At 42.8% G+C, this 23,339-nt stretch overlaps 1 protein-coding gene across 1 annotated transcript; it reads right to left on the bottom strand.

Moving 5' to 3' along the window:
- Window positions 1–5,577: 5,577 nt before the first annotated feature.
- Window positions 5,578–22,826, bottom strand: kat7b (K(lysine) acetyltransferase 7b). The gene is made up of 14 exons (XM_083635536.1): window positions 22,678–22,826; window positions 21,648–21,798; window positions 21,300–21,548; window positions 21,113–21,195; window positions 15,643–15,726; window positions 14,996–15,094; window positions 11,951–12,061; window positions 10,704–10,895; window positions 10,494–10,583; window positions 9,320–9,460; window positions 8,858–8,951; window positions 8,447–8,593; window positions 7,267–7,373; window positions 5,578–6,727 (listed from the first exon to the last, which is right to left on the bottom strand). Exons 1-14 carry the CDS (start codon window positions 22,693–22,695, stop codon window positions 6,626–6,628), a joined length of 1,668 nt encoding a protein of 555 aa, XP_083491662.1. The 5' UTR covers window positions 22,696–22,826; the 3' UTR covers window positions 5,578–6,625.
- Window positions 22,827–23,339: the final 513 nt, after the last annotated feature.

The raw sequence follows: 23,339 nt of genomic DNA, 5'->3' as shown, positions 1-23,339 counted from the left end.
CACTAACTCAAATTAATAACTCATTAACTTAAATCAACTCTCAATAACTGTCAAACTAGTTGAATGATGAATAGTTTGACAGTTATTGAGAGTTGATTTGAGTTAATGAGTTATTAATTTGAGTTAGTGTGGACCAGTGATGTCACTGGTCCACACTTTAACACTCAATAACTGTCAAATTAACAGACTTCAAAACCGTTTACAGTTTTCTGATATACTACTGATGTTCTAATGATACAAAGCTGGTTGAAAATGGGCGGAGTGTTCCTTTAAGGGTAGGGCAAAATAGGTAATTGCTGGCGAAGTCACATCAGCAACGAACTTTGAAAGATGGCAGAGCCAGAGGAAGCCACTAGCAGTGATGAAGAAGACGTTCAGGTTTTATTGTCTGTTTTTGAATATTGTGCCAGTGAGAGTTTCAGTGTGTTTTATAATATAATAAACAATCAAAATTAGATTTTTTTTGCCTGCCTATTTGTTTGGTGGAAAGTTGTTCTTTAAACGAAAAAAAGGCTCGCAACACAAGTTTTAGATAGCTCCCGTGGCGGACATTTATTCCAACAAACAGTTTCGGCTCAATTCGGGCCTTCGTCAGTGTCAAGTGAAAGGTACATTTACAGAGGAAGTGCTTAAATAGCATTTTCGTGGGTCTTTGTCTCCGCCTAGTGGTGTGGAGGCAGACCCAGGTACAATCTTCAAAACAGTTTCACAAAACATAAATCACATTCTAAGGGAAAGGAAAATGGTAGCAGAACCTATCTGAATGGATATACAATAGCTCTACACAGCAATCACTGCACACTAATATGCACAACATATTTTAGAATATATATATATATATATTTTTTTTTTTTTTTTTTTTTTTTACATATTGAACATATTTTAGACATTTTTTCTATAGAAATGGACGCTGTCAATCAGCTCGGCCCTCTAAGTATCTCACAGAGAATATTCATCTATACAGTCTTGTATCAAAAGGAAATAAAAGGCAAAAAACAACTGGAAACTGAGTACAGCACAGAGGTCTCACAAGTAAGGTCTGACATCAAAGTCCTCATTGAGTCCAATAGGTGCCATGGTGCCCAAAAAGTCAATCCACCATAATTCTCTCTTTAGAAGGAGATTGTCCATGTTCCCCCCGCGCCTAGGGGCCGTAACATGTTCAATGCCCACATATCTGAGTTGGGAGACATTGTGGTGTGCTTGCATGAAATGAATGGCTACTGAGCTTTTTACATCACAGTTTCTGATTGTACTGCGGTGTTCTGCTATCCGTGTCTTAAGGGCCCTTGACGTCTTGCCCACGTAGGATTTCCCACAGGGACAAGTGAGCATATAAATAACATTGGTAGTTGTGCAAGATATCTTTCCTCTGATTTTGATCTTTTTTCCTGTTGTTGGATGGTTGAAAACGTTGCATTTTGTTGTAAAGTGGCACTGTGTACAAGCTCCACAACGTCTGTTGCCGTCAGGTAGATCGTCTAAGAAGGTGTGGGGTTTCCTAGGGGTTAAGTCAGAATGCACAATTTGATCTCCAATGTTTGGTGGTCTCTTATATACTATCCGTGGGGCAGTATTGAATAGACCGCTCAGATCCGGATCTGTATCTAAGAGGTGCCAGTGTTTTTTAATTATTTTTTCGAATTGTTTTCCCAGGGGTGAATACTGTATGATACAGTTGACTGGTTGTAGAGTGTTCTTTTTTTGAGAGGGGAGCAGACACTCCTCCTGGCTTTTTGAGGAGACCTTTGAGGCTGCTTTCTCGATGACAAGCTCCGAGTAGCCCCTTGTTTTGAACATACTTTTAAGGGTGTGACTTTGTTTGTGAAAAGAGGCCTCTGTGCTGCACACTCTCCTGATTCTATGGAATTGACTAATAGGCAAGCTGTTTTTTAGGGGGGTGGGATGGAACGAATCCGCCCTAAGTAATGAGTTTCTATGGCAGCTTTTCCTGTACAGGTCTGTTTGAAAAGTTGGAAAGTTGTTCTTTGACATGAAGTTGATTCAATAATGTGAGAAAAAATGTAGCTTTGATGTAGCAAGGTGCTTTTGCCATGTTGCTCGTAGCTTAGCTTGCTACATTTCTCTGGAGATAGCTTCAATGTAGTAGAGTAACTGATAGCTTAGCTTACTACATTTTCCAAGTAGCTTGTTCATCACTGAGGGTCGCATGGGGCAAACGTATTATATCGGAAGTCTAGTTGCTCAAAAAAGTGAGCGGTTATTGTTATAAAATACAAAGTGTGGTGAAAAGCAGCTACCTCTTCCTCTACCAGCGTCTGTCGAGTGACATCATTCGTGACATCACAACTGCTCGAGTGACATCACAGTTGTGCCATTAACAGTTGGGCAACTGTGTCCCCGTGCAACTGTGCGTCATCATGGAACTGTACAACTGTGTGCCATCGGCTCATACTACATCACAGTTGTTCGAGTGACATCAGTGATGACATCACAACTGCATGAGTGACATCACAATTGGGCAAATTGCGCGGCATGCCAACTTTTGTCCAGGGAGTGATGTCAATTCCTTTCGTGACACAAATCGTGACTTACACCACTAGCCACCTCACTGATGATGTAACTTCTGTCACTTTCGTGACTAACAGACAGACACCGCCCAGGGTTCTGATCTGACTCACAAAGCTGGATACATGTAGACTGGAGTACTGGCCTTGGCAGAGGTTTGTGCTCCGAGTGCAATTCTAGTTTTTGATGTGAATAATTTGTATTAGTTCAAGCAGTTTCCTCAAATGTTTGAGCAGAAATTAAATTAATTGTTATATTCATACAATCATTTTGCACATTTTAATTCATGATAATTAATTAGGTGACTGGATTTGACCTGAAAGGTCAAGTTTGGCCTGCGCTGCTTTCATTAATTTAGGAATAGTTGACCCAAGTCAGTTGGCTAACCATTAAATCTCTGACCTCAAAGCAGATGGGTGTGTTTACAAAGCCTTGTTCAAAGACCTGAGGTGACTGCTGTCCCGGCCTGTCTCTTCCACACACTGACATCAAAGCAGTATGCACATCACAACGTGACAAAATGGCCAACAGGAGGGACATTTTCAGACCAACGCTGTTCCGGATGTCTAATAAACATGAAGATATGGAAATCAAAATGACCATCTGAACTGTCAATATTTATACTGTAATACCCTCTTTTACATGTGTGTACTTTTCTGAGAGTAAAACATGGCTTAAAGGAAATTGATGACTGTATAGGATGACTGTCCAGTTCCAGTGGAACAAATGAAGAATTACAGAATAGGCTAAGCCTACTATATTCGATACTAAAACTTAGTGAACTGAACTAATGACTAATGAAACTAGTCTGAAGAGATCGTATACACTTGATACATATGAAAAATCTGGACGTTTCTTAGTCTCTCTAAGCAGATGTGCGTAATGGTGTGAGGGAGGTGAGTTTGAAAGGGGGGGGGGTGGCTGCAGCATTGTGCATGGGGGTATAAAGGCAGCCTGCATACAACTGGAGCAGACAGTAGCTATACAGACATCACCGCATCACATCTGTCCAAAATTCCTGGCTCAGACAGTTGATCATAATTGGTTTAAAGAGACGCAAAAACAATATAATTTCTCTGTGTACCAGCTTAGCACCTAAATGGAGAACCGGAGGCTCCAAATTGTTGTCATTGCTTTTTGTGCCTTGGTGCAAAGCTATCATGGATTGTCTTTGAGTGTGGAAGAGGAGAGAGGACTAGCCAAAGACTGGCAGGTGAGCAGCAACCATTTGTTGAGTGTTTTGTTTCTATCATTTCAATGATGACATACTGTACCTGCTCATTATTTGCTAACAAACCTAAGATGTTTAATAGACGCAGAAATAATACTCATATCAAGTATTTCCCAAAGTAATAACCAAGGTAATATCTGTGGTAGTTTCTGTGTAATAACCATGAATGAGGGCTGCAAAATGCTAAACCCCCCGTTTCCACTTAATTTCATGTTAATAGTAGATTAGACCAAACAGCTAGCTCTCCTGGGGTAGCGGTTAGTATTTGCGTGAGAGTCTGGCAAGTGAGACTACTGTCAACACAACACAGGCTTAAATTTAACACATTTAACCTAATATTACCATCACATTAAATGGAAAAAGGGAGTTTATAATTTTGCAGCCCTGGTTTCATGGTTATTACACAGAAACTACCACAGCTATTACCTGGTTATTACTTTGGTAATGACATGATATTACCTAATTATTATCACACTATTACCCCCCTATTACCATGTTGTTACTGAACTGTAATGTAAAGGGCTAGCAGTTTTGACTGCACTGGATGAGAAGTAAAGCTGATATGGATTTTCCTAGCAGGATGGGTCACTGGAGACGAGTCTGACCGGCCCGCTGGCCAATCTGATGGAGAGATCCAAAGCCCTTCGCTTCTATGGACTCATGGGAAAACGTTCAGGTAATTGTGTCATTAAATTCATTCCACCTCTGTAACAACATAGATCAAACAGGCCAGTTCAGTCAACGGCTCAAAACCTATCTTTAAAAAAAAAATCTTTTTAGAACTAAATTTGCTTTTGCTTGTTATTAAATCATTTATTTAATGTCAGATTAATTCACCTTTGAGTTTCATTCTATGTATGAATGCTGCTACAAAATTAAAGTAATTTTGTGTATGGTGAGGTAGGTCTATGGATAGATTGATATAGGCTATTTACGGTATCTACAGATTTACCAGTAATACATTTTTTGTGTCACACAGGTGCAAGGCAACCTGTTCGAATGAATAGACGACGTAAGTATCTTGATGTGGTTTTATATCATTACACCCTTGGAAATTAGCAATGTTATCTAAACAAAAGCAATTTGACAATTTTCTATTAGAAGGATAAACCCCTTGAGATGAACCATCTCGTTTTCAAGGGGGTCCTTAACAGAAATATACAGAAGACAGGTAATACATAAAACAAGCAATACAAATACACTCACACATACAGTACACACGAGAAGCTCCCCCAGGCCTAGCCACTCCCCAACCCACTAGTCCCCTAAAGATAGCATAATGCATACAGTGAAAATACATACTGTAAATGTACATACAGATAAAGGTGAATTTACATGCATGATGTAACATGAGCAAGTTATTTCAAAATCTCAAATATAATTAGCAGCGAGAGCAGGTTGTTTTAAGATAAGTGAGGAGAGATGCCTTAAAGCAGTGGTTCTCAAATGGGGGTTCCAGTCAGATGGAGCTTTACATTTAAACGCACGACATCCACTTTCTTTCGAAATTCTAGGAACGAAGAAAAATGGTTGCTCAGCGTGCCTGAGACTATACGGTGATCTATATGGAATTTAAAATTAATTTAATTGTATACCTTTGAAAACAATTTTGCCTTTGTGATACCATTAAAAAAACATTTAAAAATCATTCATTTCTCTTTAGGCTATAGCAGGGCGTTTATACATCACGATGAAATTGCTATTTTTGCCAATATACCTGGTTTCCCGCACCTTTAGGAAATAAAGGAGAGATGTTTGTGGGCCTGATGGGAAGAAGCATTTCTAGTGGTGGTAAGGACAAATAAAACCAGACCAAATCTCAAGGCAACTTTATTGATATAAAAGAAATGCTACTACACAATTAACACCTAATAAGATTAAAAGTACAATCAGGCTTAAAACAATTCCAATACAATTAAAATGTTGAGTTAAAATGTGTTTTGTTTTATTGCAGAATCTTTAACCAGAATAATTCCATCTGTGACAAGCACTGCTCTTGATGTTTCGGAGGAATCCCACGAGCAAGGTATGATTGTGTCGATATAAAAACCTGAGGTCATTTTTATTTCCGTGTGCATTTCATGATTACAGTGATGTTATGGTCAAATCTGTGATATTCTGAGTTCATGTCAAATATCTCAATGGTATTATTCTTTTATTTGGCAGATTTGCAAGAGGAATGGACCCAACTCCGGTATTACTAGAGCTAGAAAAAGAATCACATCATCTATACAATTTGATACCAACCAAAAAATAAAAAAACAAAACACTACAATACAAAACATCATACTCATAATAAAAAAAACACTCTTCTCATGGTTTCAAGTTCATGCCAATGATATTGTATTATTTCCAAACAAAAATAACCATCTTCAAAATGCACTTTTTCTTTAAAGAAATAAAAAGTAACTGCTATAAATGCTGCCAAAACAATGTGTTTTTTCTTTTACGTGAGCAAAGCAGACATTCATGGCATCCAGCACATTGGACTGTTTATCCATCTAATAATCATTCAAAGCGCAGCAGAAGCAGATCATTTTAAAACAAAGAGGAGAAAGTCAGATTCTCGTAACTTTTAATTGTTTGACAATATTTCCATCGAGAATCCTTTGAATTGTGACGCATGGCAATTAAAACATAAATATGAGTCGAAGTGTAAAATAACAAGGTCATAAAGTTTTGACACAAAGGAGAAAGCTGCTGGGGAATAACTGGCTATAGGTAAAAACCAGAAAGAAAGATGAAAGGAAGGAAGGAAAGAAAGAAAGAATACTGATTTTTCTTGGGCGTTGGTCGGTCTATAGGCTACTTGTGGCTGGTGTGGCTGGTGGTCAGTTTATTAGGTAGCCTGGGGGTTCATAGTGTTTATGTCCCTTTAGGTGGGGTCCATTTTAGTGAGCTGGGGTCAATGGTCTTGTTGTTATTGCCTCTCTTCGTCTCCTTGGCCTTCCACTCATCAATCAGGTCCTAGGAGGAAGAGGAGAAGTGAGAAACGGGGCCAACAATCACAAGAAAAGAGTATCGCAGGGATGACGTCTTTTTGTAGGCTTACCCAGAAGTCCCAGTACTTCCTGGTTCCTATGTAAAAGTCAACGGGATTCTGGTTAAATGCTTGAAATAAGGTCTTGGGTTAACTTATGACTTTTGAAGCGTTTTCTGAAAATCCCGTCCGCTTCGAAAATCATAAAAGTGGTCCTCATTTGTGAAGATGATCTTGCTCATCACAAAGTTTGCCGTTTCATAAACGTTTGTTATCCACAGACCTTATTTCAAGCATTTAACCAAAAACTCCATACAAAAATCCCATTGACTTTTACACGTAGGAACCGGAAGTGCTAACATCCAGGTCTTCCGAACTCGGTACTGCGGTACTCTATGAGTTTAACTGGTCAGAGGAAAGCAGCATACTTGTCTCTCAAGAGGCATTTAAGCCTCGGCAGTAATGCATACAGGCTCAAATCTGATGTCACCTGTCTCTTCAAGACCAGGCTCGAATCTGATCTTACCTGTCTCTTCAAGACAAGGTGCTTCCCCTTCCAGTACTTGAGCATCTGAAGAGACTGCAGGGTGCTGACGATGTCCACCGGATTGACGGCAGTTTCCTGACTGATCTCTGTAGACACCAAGCATTTATGACAACAGTGAATGTTTTTGTCGGCATGTGTGCATACATTGTTCAAACGCTTGTTAGAACATTTCATGCGTTACATAAGTATTTCCCAACCTGACAATAAGCGATATTTGAATGGAAATGTAAAGCCACTTTCACACATACAGCAGTTGCCTGTAAATTACTGGGATAACCTTTCAGGGAGCGCAAGTGATTTTCACTATTCACACATGCAGCTACATTCAGGAAGATTTCGGTCTTTCTGACCTCACAATACAATGCGTATCACGATACATGGGTCGCGATACGATTGTATCACGATACATTGCGATACAATACATATTGCGATATATTGCAATACTCTACATAATTTACTGAAAATAAAAAAAATAGAGCTAAAAATAAAACACACTGTGTACCACCCAGGTAGTGTAATAATATGTACATTACTTTATATTGATAACTTAGTGGACAAATTGAGTCAAAACTACTGAGTGTTGAGTGTGTTACTGAACGCACCAAAACAAAAAGTATTCTTATTGTGTCACTGACCACACGGCTGTGCAAAAAAAATCTATATGGGAAATATCGATACAGTATCGCAGAAAAAAGTATTGCGATATATTGCCGTATCGATTTTATTGCACAGCCCTAATACAGGGGGCATTCCTTGCAATGTTCCTGCTGTCATTCACACAGCAGCCATGCAGAGATATTCCCTGGAATGCTATTATGACTTGTGGTGGGAAATTGGTGGGTACATAATTTCCCTGGATATCGATTCCTGCTCCCATTCATACATGACCCCATGCAGGAACTGTCCCAGGTCATTCATACATGACCCCATGCAGGAACTGTCCCAGGACATTCATACATGACCCCATGCAGGAACTGTCCCAGGACATTCATACATGACCCCATGCAGGAACTGTCCCAGGACATTCCAGAGAAAGGCTGCATGTGTCAAAGGGGATTTACATTCTCTTTTGTCCATCATCTCAATAATAGCAGTAGAGTATTGCACTATTCTCAGATGGGCAAGCTGGATTTCATTTGAACTCTGTGTTCCTGCTCACCTTTGATGGAGATCTCCTTGCCCTGGAAGTTGTACATGTATCTGAGCAGCACTTCCTTCCAGTAGCTACGGTAGCTGATGAGGCCCAGGTCAGACAGAGGCCTCTCTGGGGAGCCCACCTTCTCCTCCACCTTGGACAGCAGGTAGCCTACACACAGCAAGTTAGATCAGTCAGCAGGGGAGCAGTTACATGAGAATGCACATCTGTTAGAAATAGATCTTAAAAAGCGATTTTAAAAGATTAATCATGAATAATAAAGATGAGTACGTTATCAGTACATCATATTTAAAGTGATCTCACAGGGTTATGATGTTACAGCAGCCGGAAGTGATTCCAGCAGCAAGCTTGATCTTATTACCACATTAACAACCAGCGGACAAAGTTAGAAGTAGTCACTGAAGATATACATACTGAAGTCAATGAGCATCTTGCCAAAACCCTGCCTCATGTACTGTGGCATGGTCAGGATACAGGAGACGTTATAGTTGAGGAATGAGTTCTTCTCCTGGAGACAAAAAAAATAGTTGTTTGTTTCAGATATATTTCATAATTACCGTATTGGTCTGAATACCCCCCCCCCCCCTTTCCATTCACAACACAATTTGGCCTTAAAGTCTTTTTGAAATGAGTCTTGAAAAGGGGGGGGGGGGGGGGGGGTCGTCTTATATTCGGACCAATACGGTATATCACTAAAAACAATGTTTTGAGGACATGCAGCATAGCCACAGTTGTTGGGTATTTACCTTGGAGAAGTATCCCACTAGGAGGTGTTAGTATTTACCTTGGAGAAGTATCCCACTAGGTGGCAGCATAGCCACAGTTGTTGAGTATTTACCTTGGAGAAGTATCCCACTAGGAGGTGTTAGTATTTACCTTGGAGAAGTATCCCACTAGGTGACAGCCAGTGTTGTCAGCCTCAGTCATGACATAGAAGAGAAAAGGCTCCACATCGTAGTACAGCGTCTTGTGGTCCAGGAAGAGCTTGGCAAGTAAACACAGGTTCTGGCAGTAGATCTAGGGACAAAATTCAATGTCCTCACTTCACTCATTCAATTACAGTATTTGATTTTTCTAAAGCAGGGGTTCCCAAACGTTTCCATTTCAAAGCCTCCCAAATAGCATTAGCTTTTGCCCGCGGCCCCCCTATTGCCACATGTCTTTAAAAACCCATTGACAATACTATTGAAAATGTCAAAAAAAAAGTACATCCACACATCTTCCTAATATATCTCCTTATATTTATTAATGCAATCTTTTCTTTAACTTCTTCATATATTCAATATTTCTGTTTTCCATTATAAACATTGTTCCAGACTATTACCCACACCAGGGGCAACTCTCTGGAGTACAGCAACAGCAACGTTGTGGTGCGGACCGTTAGCAGGTCAACAATGACAACGAATGAAGGTGATGACGTTTTGACTGGCAGGCAATTAGAAAGATGGGCATGGCAAATACAATTTTTACACGGAAGGAAAGGATTCAATTATATTTGTTAATACTACAGTACATGTAATTATAAATATAATAAATTGTTATATTCTTCTATATTCTTTTTTTTTATTATACTGTAGTATTAACAAATATAACTGAATCCTTTCCTACTGCATAGAAATATTATTTGCAAATAATAATAATAATAATAATAATGGCATTTGTCATTCTGTTCTAAAACGACTCAAGCTCACATATGCTGCTCTGTGTATAAGGCAAATCACAAAGCAGAGTCTAAAAATAACCTTATGAAAAGTTACATAGCAAGTTACATACATTACGGCAGCATGCCCGAAACGTAACCCACCGGTGTCAAATAAAACACACCTAACTGGAGCCTTTGCAGTGTGCGAGCTTTATTTATTTTTTCTATCGGTCCTGTCTCAAGCTCTGCACCTGCCCTACACAGGTTTTGGATTGTGCGTGTCTCGCCTTTTTTCCACATGTTGAAGACATTGTCTTCAAGATTCAAGATTGAATCTTAAAGACACCAGAATTAATCTAGCATTGATATAATGAGCAAAATGAAAGCAGAAAAGACAAGGATCCCTACCTTGTTTTTTTTGCCATCGACTTCAAACACAGATATAGCCCCTTTTCTGTAGACCTCGTCTCCTGGCGGATGCTTCCACACACACTTGGCCTGGAAACACAGATTAAAAACATCCATGTTACTCACAGTCACAATAACTCATTGGGTATGATGTAAAAAATCGATAGGGGTATATCATTCATAATTTAGATATATGTCAAAACCTCTCACCATGTGTCGCCTGAGGATGGTCTGGCTCTTCATGTACTTGAGGCAGAACTCGCAGACGTAGAGGCGGCCCAGGCGGGCGTACTCCTCGGGGTAGGGTGAGTGGTACCAGGTGTCCAGCTCGTAGCGGCCAAACAGGATGGTCTTGATCATGTTGCTGCCCTCCGTGATCTGGCCCTGGATACGCAGCTTCTCCTGCGGGAGAGGAGGAAACATGTGGTCACTGTGATCTGGCCCTGGATACGCAGCTTCTCCTGCGGGAGAGGAGGAAACATGTGGTCACTGTGATCTGGCCCTGGATACGCAGCTTCTCCTGCGGGAGAGGAGGAAACATGTGGTCACTGTGATCTGGCCCTGGATACGCAGCTTCTCCTGCGGGAGAGGAGGAAACATGTGGTCACTGTGATCTGGCCCTGGATACGCAGCTTCTCCTGCGGGAGAGGAGGAAACATGTGGTCAATGCTGCACTGACTGTCGACCTGCGTGATAATAACCCTCCATGATCTGGCCCTGGATACGCAGCTTCTCCTGCGGGAGAGGAGGAAACATGTGGTCAATGCTGCACTGACTGTCGACCTGCGTGATAATAACCCTCCATGATCTGGCCCGGGATAGGCAGCTTCTCCTGCGGGACGTGGTCACTGCTACCCTGACTGTCGACCTGCATGATACAGTCATCTGCTGGAAATTAGTGTGCTTATAAAGATACGATGCTCTTCACTACCCTGAGGGCAAAGGGCATCAGTGCAACATCAAAATAGAATAGAGATTCAAAAGAAACAAACAAACTACAACAATAAATCATAATGAATAAAGATAGTGCCTTTATCATGCAAATAAAGTTCATATTGGTTGTAAAGAATTTGACTTATTTTGTTTGGACTACTGACAGACTATTCGGACTACAGATTTTCAGAATTGCAGTTTACTGATTTACAAAATTAGTGGAAAAGGAAATATGCAGTGTGTGCAAATATACATATAGTTGGCTATTCAGACGATCAGATTTACACAGCAGATGTGCACATAAGACACAAAGCATGGTCTGTGTGTGTGTCTAATATCAAAGCAAGTGATATTGAATAGGGGAGCACCACAGCTTCTTGCCTTAGCTACCATTTCTACTTCAGTTGGTTGTTGCTAGCACCCTGTGTAATTCAGTTTTGAAATACAACGGCTACTTCTGACACATTTACTGGTCTTTGTACTATAATAACCAATTGGGGGATTGATTTGAAAAAGGCTGTTACCAGGTCTTCAGATGCACGGGCCTGGGCTTTCCTGAAAAGCTCCAGGTCATATTCACTGGTGATGTTCTCCAGCAGCGGCTCTCTGGTGTTGCCATGGGTCTGACGATGCTCCTGCGGACCACACAACATACTATATGACATATACAGTACCGTAAATTTCGGACTATAAGCCGCGGCTTTTCCCCCGTTTTTTGGCCCTGCGGCTTATATAACGGTGCGGCTTATCTATGGATTTTTTCGAAGGGAAAAAAAAAAAAAAAAACGGAATTCTCTCTTCTTTAGCACTCTTTCTAACTATAAATCCACTTCTGTTTTAATTTCCTCTCTTGCCCTCTTTTCACCACACCGCGGACACTGTGTGCACTGTAAAAAAAAACACAGGTGGTGTTGTGTTATGTTGTTTTGTTGAAATGTTAATAAATGGGAGCTTCCTCAAACAGCCATCTCTTTCCCGACAATCCCCTCTGTGCATGAACCCTTACATATGGTAATTAAACATTAAAAAAAAAAAAAAAAAAAAAACATTAAAACACCTGCGGCTTATAGTCCGGTGCGGCTTATATGTAACAAACAGGCAATTTTGCTGCTGCGGCTTATACTCCGGTGCGGCTTATAGTGCGGAAATTACGGTACATATAATAACATAATACCAGCCAGCTGTGACAGCAGAACACGGCATGACACCAAAAGCATTGTGGGAAATTAAAAAGATATCATATTTTGTTGGCAACATTTGCCACCACTGTCTAAAAAATGGGGGCATCTACAAAATTTTGATGGCACTTAAATAAAATTCTCCAAATCTTGGGGGCGATTTTTGCCCCTCGATCATGGTTTTTGGGGGCATTCTAGATTTCTTGGGGCATTTTTGCCCCTTGCCCCTGGCTGATTTCCTACACTGCACAAAAGGGCATATCGTCGCTGTTGTGCCAGGACCTCGAATGTGCCTTTTTTCACTTTTTTACTTTTTGTCATAAATCAGTGCCATTGGTCACCCTTCACGTCTCTGTGTGGTTTTTAACAAATGCAACCAATGGAAAAGCATTAAAACGAGCTTGTGAGTAAATCTCGTAACGCCATTCGCCCTCAATCTGTCAGTCAAACCTCGAAATTCGTCCCCTACCTCCGTCTGTACCCCCCCACGCAGGACAATAAACCCGGAAAAGTCACACGGCAGACGTGCTGTGTAATTCTGATATCGTTTTGACTAATCCTGGCTTCCTCTGACGTTAATAGATCAATCAAATGTTTTCCAGTTATTCCTAGGCTGCAAACTTGTTTTAACAAGCAAATCGGTGTTTTCTGACGAGAATAAAGTACTGTAAATTCCGGACTATAAGCCGCGGCTTTTCCCCCGTTTTTTGGCCCCTGCGGCTTATATAACGGTGCGGCTTATCTATGGATTTTTTCAGCAAACGGCCACTCGGTGACCTCCAAAATCGATGGATTTTACAGGTTACACAGCTTCATCTGCACATTTTATGTGCATTGCTTTGCTGCTTGTTTTTTCGATTATTTTTTTGTAAAGCACCTTGAATTGCCTTTGTGTATGAAAGGTGCTATATAAATAAAATTTGACTTGACTTGACATCATTTGGCGGAAATCAACCGGCATCACGGTGAACATGGCGCTCAGCTAGACAGCTGCTACACCAGACCAAACAATATGTTTTAGCGATCTGATCTAAAATGAATAAGGTGACCAGAACCAACTGAATAACTTTAAAGAGTGGGGCGAATGTCTGCTGGAAGAAGCACAAGACTGAAAACCAGTAAGCAGAAAGAAAAGAGACGAAGCAATCACCGCCATGAATGAGGAAATGACTCACCTGCTGGAGCCTGGAGATACACGGCTTGGGCTTAACTTTTACTCCGTGAAACACTATCGATTAAGTCCGACATCGCTCAGAGGTTTTGAGCAGCTTGAAAACAAGTTTGAAAACGTGCAGAAGTCCATCCACTCACTCACTAAAGAAAATAAGGCAACCGTGAACAGAGTTTCTAATGCGGAAAAGTGCATCAGCGCACTGGAGGACAAAAACAACACAGTGAGTCCGAAAATGGATAAAATGCAAAAACAAATCGAAAGTCAATGGATATCGCTTTGGCGTACTGTACCCAGCGAGACTCGTCATAACCATTGATGGACAGCGGCGGAACAAGAGCTCAAAGTGAAACTGCCGAATATCTTTTGAGTTGGACTGGTCAATAGTACTGTGAGTAACTAAAATAAAAAAATAAAAAACGGAATTCTCTCTTCTTTAGCACTCTTTCTAACTATAAATCCACTTCTGTTTTAATTTCCTCTCTTGCCCTCTTTTCACCACACCGCGGACACTGTGTGCACTGTAAAAAAAAACACAGGTGGTGTTGTGTTATGTTGTTTTGTTGAAATGTTAATAAATGGGAGCTTCCTCAAACAGCCATCTCTTTCCCGACAATCCCCTCTGTGCACGAACCCTTACATATGGTAATTAAACATTAAAACACAAAAAAAAAAAAAAAAAAAAAAACATTAAAACACCTGCGGCTTATAGTCCGGTGCGGCTTATATATGTAACAAACAGGCAATTTTGCTGCTGCGGCTTATAGTCCGGAATTTACGTTAACGTTAACGCTACGTTATGTCAGACTATTTCTCACCCCATGTGAAAGCCCCCGCCTCGGCCATGAGAGGCGAGGGGCACGCTGTTGCTCCTGCGCGCGCCCCCGCGGCCCGGAGCTTGGGGCTCGTGCATGAGCATACGACTCTCTCCCGCCTGACTGGCCGGGAGAAAGTGCTTCCAAGTCGGACTGATAATATAAACAACATAATTTGAGCTTATCCAGGTAAGATATTAATAAAGTAATGACACATTCAGCGGGAAACTAACTATAATTAAGACATGTGCTAACTTTGACGACGTTTGGTTCAGTATTTTAAGAGCAAACAGGTTTTTTTTAACTTCCTGAAAAGTTGCTGTTTTGGTGATTCGAGGTCCTGGAACGACAGCGACGATATCTGCATCTGATGAACTACAGGATGCTGGACTGGATATCTCGTACCATGTGCTTCTCCTTCTGATCCTTTTGCAGTCCGGAGTTCCTCCCTTTCCTCATCTCAGCCACCTGCTCCTTGTACCTGCTCTGTTTCGATGTAGGGGTCTGAAAAACACAAGAGAAACAACCACTCAGTTTTAGCATATACTATTATAATATTTAGTATCTGCTCTGTTTCGATGTAGGGGTCTGAAAAACACAACCACTCAGTTTTAGTATACTGTATCATACTGTATTATATTATTAGTATCTGCTCCGTTTCCACGTAGGCTGTGAAAAACACAAGCACTCACTTTTAGTATGTCATATTAGAGCTGCAAAATACAAAGACTAAAAAGATCATCCAGATTATATTACTATTGCAATATTGTGATCATTTGAGGAGCAACTCAAGTCTTTACTGCATTTTTGGAATAATCATATTCACATCTTACATTTTCAACTACAGTGAACATTGTAAATGAAATATGAAAGGCAATTATATCAATATGGCCGATATTCTACATATTTTCGATTATAGACCACTTATTGTGTAAGTTTGTACTGTTTGTATTGTGTACTTACTCTGCATAATCTTAACACCCCCCCCCCCCCCCCCCCATCATAAAGTAAAGCCAATTGATTTGATGGCAGCTAGATCAACATGAGATTACCTGGTGACGTGTGGCATGGCGTGTGTTGCTCTCATCTTGTCCCTTCACGTCCTCTTCCTGTTTCTCACGGCTGATGGCTTTCACCTGCCAATGGTCAGCAATGGATATATTAGCCTACAGTCTGAGTAAGAAACATAAATGCTATGGGCACGCTGAATGGACCAGACTGTAGTTAAATACGGCTATCATTAGCATAACTACATGTTTCTCCTGCATGATCCTCACTCCTGTTTTGGGAAGACACCGACAAACAGCAAGTCAGCAACACACAAGGAGCAGAAAACACTCCAGCCCACTGCATTGATTCCATCTATCTCGGTTCTCTCCTTATGCCCTTTCAAGTTAGAATGCAGCTAAAACTTTCAATTATGTTCATACACACACACACACAGTATGTATGTATGTATATATATATACACACACACATCTACACACACACACATCTACACAAACACACACACACACTATGGATGGGGGCGAGTACTTTGTAACGTCATTAGTCGAGTAGCGTTTCAGCTGTACTGGTACTCCGCCCACCCCCCTCCCCTTTAAAAATGGTAGCTCTGCACACGACACCACAGGTGAATCTGGCGATACAGACAGAGACAACATGCCACCGCAAATGCGGAGCAACGTTTGGAAGTATTTCAACAGAAAGGACGACACGACTGTGCAGTGCAGGTTATGTAATGCTAAACTTGCGTATCATAAACATACCAGTTCGATGCTTAACCACATGTGTGTAAAGCACAAGGAAAACGTCAACCTAACAGGGGCAGATGAAAAGCAGTCTCGCATTACCTCGTTTGGTAGCAACAACAAACGCCGTTGTGATGCCGTCAGGGCAGAGGAGTTTTCCGAGCTCGTGACGAAAATGGTGGCTGGAGATATGCTCCCGTTAAGCTTTGTGGAGGGGAAGGCTTCCGCGAGTTAATGGCGTTTGTGGAGCCGGAGATTATAGCGGACATGTATTGGAAATAGACCTTCACTTTTTCCACAATTGTCTACTCGAACAAAGTGTTAACCATCCAACCACCGGAGTTTACTGAGGTAGGCCAACAGCTGCTGAGCTAACGTCAGATCACTGTCATGGTCCGTCCACATTTATTTCCTCCAGGCAGTGCTTTTTCCATGCAAAAACGCTAACGTTGTGTGAACAGCCCCTAGCCAGAATACTAGCCCTGCTGTATTATTATCATTGTAATAGATATACATACAGACATATGGCTAATGGGAAATTAACTGCAAACTTGGGTTCTGCTTGTGTTGTTTCCACACGGACACCCCCCCCCCCCATCCCCGGCGAGTACTCGATTACTCGTCCATAATGGAAGGAGAGTACTCAAGTATTTCAATTACTTAAAATGCCCATCCCTAACACACACACACACACATACATACATACACACACACACACGTTTACAGGGAATATGCACGTAACTCCACATTACTATAGCAAACCAGCTTGTTGTCATCTGCTGTCCCTGGTTATATATCCATTCAAACATCCTTTATTTTGATAATGCAGACATTGCATTAAGTGATTGTTGTTTGGGCCTTGTATGAAGTTATTATAGCCAAAGGTTATGACAAATTCCACAGCAGCTGCAGGTGTGCTGCTCACCATAGTGTAACATCAGAGCAGCTGCAGGTGTGCTGCTCACCATAGTGTAACATCAGAGCAGCTGCAGGTGTGCTGCTCACCATAGTGTAACATCAGAGCAGCTGCAGGTGTGCTGCTCACCATAGTGTAACATCAGAGCAGCTGCAGGTGTGCTGCTCACCATAGTGTAACATCAGAGCAGCTGCAGGTGTGCTGCTCACCATAGTGTAACATCACAGCAGCTGCAGGTGTGCTGCTCACCATAGTGTAACATCAGAGCAGCTGCAGGTGTGCTGCTCACCATAGTGTCACATCAGAGCAGCTGCAGGTGTGCTGCTCACCATAGTGTAACATCACAGCAGCTGCAGGTGTGCTGCTCACCATAGTGTAACATCACAGCAGCTGCAGGTGTGCTGCTCACCATAGTGTAACATCACAGCAGCTGCAGGTGTGCTGCTCACCATAGTGTCACATCAGAGCAGCTGCAGGTGTGCTGCTCACCATAGTGTAACATCACAGCAGCTGCAGGTGTGCTGCTCACCATAGTGTCACATCAGAGCAGCTGCAGGTGTGCTGCTCACCATAGTGTCACATCACTGCAGGTGTGCTGCTCACCATAGTGTAACATCACAGCAGCTGCAGGTGTGCTGCTCACCATAGTGTAACATCACAGCAGCTGCAGGTGTGCTGCTCACCATAGTGTCACATCAGAGCAGCTGCAGGTGTGCTGCTCACCATAGTGTAACATCACTGCAGGTGTGCTGCTCACCATAGTGTAACATCACAGCAGGTGTGCTGCTCACCATAGTGTCACATCACAGCAGGCGTGCTGCTCACCATAGTGTAACATCACAGCAGGTGTGCTGCTCACCATAGTGTCACATCACAGCAGGTGTGCTGCTCACCATAGTGTCACATCAGAGCAGCTGCAGGTGTGCTGCTCACCATAGTGTAACATCACTGCAGGTGTGCTGCTCACCATAGTGTAACATCACTGCAGGTGTGCTGCTCACCATAGTGTCACATCACTGCAGGTGTGCTGCTCACCATAGTGTAACATCACTGCAGGTGTGCTGCTCACCATAGTGTAACATCACTGCAGGTGTGCTGCTCACCATAGTGTCACATCACTGCAGGTGTGCTGCTCACCATAGTGTAACATCACTGCAGGTGTGCTGCTCACCATAGTGTAACATCACTGCAGGTGTGCTGCTCACCATAGTGTAACATCACTGCAGGTGTGCTGCTCACCATAGTGTAACATCAGAGCAGCTGCAGGTGTGCTGCTCACCATAGTGTCACATCACTGCAGGTGTGCTGCTCACCATAGTGTCACATCAGAGCAGCTGCAGGTGTGCTGCTCACCATAGTGTCACATCACTGCAGGTGTGCTGCTCACCATAGTGTCACATCACTGCAGGTGTGCTGCTCACCATAGTGTCACATCAGAGCAGCTGCAGGTGTGCTGCTCACCATAGTGTAACATCACTGCAGGTGTGCTGCTCACCATAGTGTAACATCACTGCAGGTGTGCTGCTCACCATAGTGTAACATCACTGCAGGTGTGCTGCTCACCATAGTGTAACATCACTGCAGGTGTGCTGCTCACCATAGTGTAACATCAGAGCAGCTGCAGGTGTGCTGCTCACCATAGTGTCACATCACTGCAGGTGTGCTGCTCACCATAGTGTCACATCAGAGCAGCTGCAGGTGTGCTGCTCACCATAGTGTAACATCACTGCAGGTGTGCTGCTCACCATAGTGTCACATCACAGCAGGTGTGCTGCTCACCATAGTGTAACATCACTGCAGGTGTGCTGCTCACCATAGTGTAACATCACAGCAGGTGTGCTGCTCACCATAGTGTCACATCACAGCAGGTGTGCTGCTCACCATAGTGTCACATCAGAGCAGCTGCAGGTGTGCTGCTCACCATAGTGTAACATCACTGCAGGTGTGCTGCTCACCATAGTGTAACATCACTGCAGGTGTGCTGCTCACCATAGTGTCACATCACTGCAGGTGTGCTGCTCACCATAGTGTAACATCACTGCAGGTGTGCTGCTCACCATAGTGTAACATCACTGCAGGTGTGCTGCTCACCATAGTGTAACATCACTGCAGGTGTGCTGCTCACCATAGTGTAACATCACTGCAGGTGTGCTGCTCACCATAGTGTAACATCACTGCAGGTGTGCTGCTCACCATAGTGTCACATCACTGCAGGTGTGCTGCTCACCATAGTGTAACATCACTGCAGGTGTGCTGCTCACCATAGTGTCACATCACAGCAGCTGCAGGTGTGCTGCTCACCATAGTGTCACATCACAGCAGGTGTGCTGCTCACCATAGTGTAACATCACTGCAGGTGTGCTGCTCACCATAGTGTAACATCACTGCAGGTGTGCTGCTCACCATAGTGTCACATCACTGCAGGTGTGCTGCTCACCATAGTGTCACATCACTGCAGGTGTGCTGCTCACCATAGTGTAACATCACAGCAGCTGCAGGTGTGCTGCTCACCCTAGTGTAACATCAGAGCAGCTGCAGGTGTGCTGCTCACTGTAGTGTAACATCAGAGCTGCTGCACCATTACTGCATGCAACATTGTGGAGTGGGGGGAAGAGGGGCTGAGCGAGTTCTGATTCTGAACAATTGAGTTCTAATCACTGAACAAAACTTGGGTCAAAATATAAGACAGTGGCTACGTTTACATGGACAGTTTCAATCCTCTTTAACTCAGAATTCGATCCCAATCCTCTTCAAATTTATCTTGTAAACACCTAAAGCAGAATGAAAACGGCCAATTCGATGTGAAGTCAAATTCGATGTAAGGGGGTAGTGTAGTTCGTTTCTCAATGCGATTGAAGTATTTTTCTATACATGTGAACGCATTTTCCTCTACGATCCTCTCTAACTCACTGCGGTCTTTCTGCGCATGCCCGTTGTCAGCTCTCCCTCTCGTAACCTCGCGTCACCAGGCTCTTCTACCCTCTCGAGGAAGAGCTCTGTCACACTTCAGAAAGGGAGGGGGAATCACATGGATACGTCAAACGCGTCAAACCGCGTCAGACACACCCGGCCCCAGCAGCTGGCGAAACATGGCAGCTTCCAGAGTGGCTCTATGGGCTGTAGTGTTGACAGTTTCAAATGATGACAAATCAACCACTTTTGCAATATGCAATACATGTCCCGCAAGGTTTCTGAGATTAGAGGAAAGTCTGAGCTGGCGTTACGTTAAACCACCGTGGGGAGGAGGCAGCGGATTTGTTTGGCGTTAACGTTAGCTGTTGTGGTGGCTATGGCTAACTTTAGCTAGCTAGTTGTGGCTACCTTAACGTTACATGCAAGCTAACGTGAAGCTAGCTGCGGGGCAGTCATGATCTATAACGAAACGAATGCGCACATTTACATAAAAGTCAACATCACAGTGTCTTTTCTTTAATCTAGAGGCATCATTTTTCAGTCAAAAGTGAAACGGGCATGCGCAGAAAGACTGCAGTGAGTTAGAGAGGATTGAGATTGGATACTATTTTCTCTTGTAAACTCGCAGGAAATAACGATCAATGCGAATGATTTCATTCGAATGATTTCATTTCGAATTAAAAGGCCTCATGTAACCGTAGCCAGTGTTATGTGGTTCATTTGAAAGTCAATGACTTTTCAAGCACCTGGTTAAAAAAAGTTATTTTCAAGGTATTCCAGTACTTGATCCCCCCCCCCCCCCCTCAAAATCCAAGCACCTTGTATGAACCCTGACCAACACACCTTGCAAACGTGTTTGTTACATCAACCCATGCACTACATAAATATATCTCAGATACAATATATACAAGATACAATATATCTCAGCTTTCAGATACCCACCTTGCACTCATCTGCTGAGAGGTTGTGGTAGAGTGGGCATCCAGATACAGCAAAGTGGCGTTCATGTTTCCCTGTCAGGTGACCTGGGTGAAAAAAATTAAATCAACATGACTAAATGATAGGACAGGATGGTGCTGAACGTAAATCGCAGCAGACTCTTTCCAAAAGGACACAAGATTTTATTTACCAAGGGAGTTGCATCCCGGCGTGGGGCATTTCATGTTGAAGTTGTACGTCTCATGGCAGCGGCGGCGCTTGGGGCGGTGGGAGAGGTCCTTGTCGGAGTCTCTGTTGGCTGGGTCTTTGGTCTGGCTCTCATCATGGGAGGCATTGGGACTGGAGATGTCCAGCTCAGACTCAGAAGATGGGGCATTCCCTGTGGGCGTCAACGGTGGAGATTCATCGTGGTCCCCAGCCCGCTTCAGGTCGGGGGTATCTGAAGTGGGAAAGGGCCAAATGCCATGTTGATTGATAAAAGACTGATACATGGGAAAAGGCTCGAAGATTACATTTGATGGATGTGTTGTTGGCTAACCCTGTGAGCTTTGGCTAAGGCGAGTGGAGGCTCTGGTGAGGCGTTGTCTCTTGTGCATGTTCCCGTCACTTTCTGAGCTGTTGGTCTGCTCTCTTTCTGCAGAGGAGTCCGAATCTTCTGTCCCATCTGAACCACTCCCAGCCACATGCCTCTGTCAGGGAAACAACTGAATGAGCAGCACCCCAATACACAGATTTCACAAATCACATTGTCATAATCTACATGCTAACAGCATAACATAGCTAACAGCTGATGTGCAATTTCAAGTGATGCAAATAGGCAGCTCATAGCCAACTAGCTAACGCCAGCAAGTAAGTGTCCAGCAGACCTCATAACGACCAACGTCTAAGTTAAGTGGTGAGAATGCTACAGATGTGACTTAAAGAATAGCAAGCCAAATAACTTATTGTTGATGAATCAACAGCAGTGGCTGCACAGCAAAGTAGCTAGCAAGGCTAATGTTAGCTGCTCAGCAACCTATTATTAGCTTAGCATCTAGCTACTCTAACCTCGATACGTTCCGTCCTCTCGTTTGGAGAGAATGCACACCAAACTCTATTGAGAAATCTGTCAATTTAAATGTGCGGTGCTTTAGTGCCAAACGTAAACGACTGAAAGAGCATAATTTAAAACATTTGATTAATTAATGCGGTCTTGTGGTAAGTTCGGTATACATCAGATACACCAAGCAGTCGTTTATTTGAATAAAACGTATTTAGATCTTGTTCACACTGCTTGCTACCGCCCACCCCGGTGTAACGCTATTTTGCTGGATGGTTGTGGCGCTAGGCAAACCAATTTTAATAGTTGCAATTTCACTGAAATAAGTGCTGCTTTAACGTTACGGATTGGATGCATTGCCCGATTGTAGAGTGGACCCTACGGAATCATAAAATGTCATGCTCTCAATGGTATGTAACGTTAATGTTGCTAGGGACACATTAAACTGTCGGATTATTGAACGGATTTTGGCGTGACCCAAGAGGATGGAGCTAAGCTACATCTGCGGTGCGACCTACATTTCTCTTACCTGCCGTCTCCGAGGCATATCCACGTGTACGAGCGTCGCTTGCTGTGCGTTTGACTTCGTTGACGATAAAAGTTCACAAATGTGTACGAAACGACAAAATAAAAAATATTTTTGGATTGCTTTCTCTTCACGTTTGGTTTGTATACAGCTTCGGCTACGTCTCCCGCGCCGCATTCACCAACGCACAGAGCTTCTTCCGGACTCGGAGAGTATGCAGGGCGTCAGGGACAAGACCCGCCCTACTCTGCCTCTGATTGGGTTGGGTTTAGTCATGAGGAATGATGATTGGTTAAGGTTAGGGTCAATCGCTAAACCAACATTGAAACGTTAAAAAAACGTGTAATTTGTTATTTTGATATTTCACTTTATAATCCAAAATTGAAGGGAAAAAAACACGTGTGTTCCTCTGTGCACTGAACATCCAAGGCCTGTCAAAGGTGAAGAGTGAGTTTACAATTGGCCTGGTCATTTTAGATATTTGGCGCCATCTGTTGTTGTGAAGGTATACTGACATTTAAAGTCCCATTATGACAAACCCACTTTTTCAGACATACCGGGGGAAGGGGCACAGTCTGGATCGATAGGTCTGCTTCACTGGAGTCGAGAATGGTACACTGTTGGCAGAAGGTCTCCATCTTGATACAAGCATCTTCCACCTGAAT

The sequence above is a fragment of the Poromitra crassiceps genome (genome assembly GCF_964638095.1).
Source record: "Poromitra crassiceps genome assembly, chromosome: 4".
In the NCBI taxonomy this organism is placed as follows: domain Eukaryota; kingdom Metazoa; phylum Chordata; class Actinopteri; order Beryciformes; family Melamphaidae; genus Poromitra; species Poromitra crassiceps.
This window is presented reverse-complemented; position numbering and strand designations above follow the sequence as displayed.

What these genes read in the sequence shown, in the direction of transcription:
- kat7b (XM_083635536.1), bottom strand. An exon ending in CCTTAGCCAAAGCTCACAGG is followed by an intron (nt 21,549 to 21,647) that starts GTTAGCCAACAA and finishes TTCCCACTTCAG; the next exon opens with ATACCCCCGACCTGAAGCGG. An exon ending in CCCGTGCATCTGAAGACCTG is followed by an intron (nt 10,896 to 11,950) that starts GTAACAGCCTTT and finishes CCTCTCCCGCAG; the next exon opens with GAGAAGCTGCGTATCCAGGG.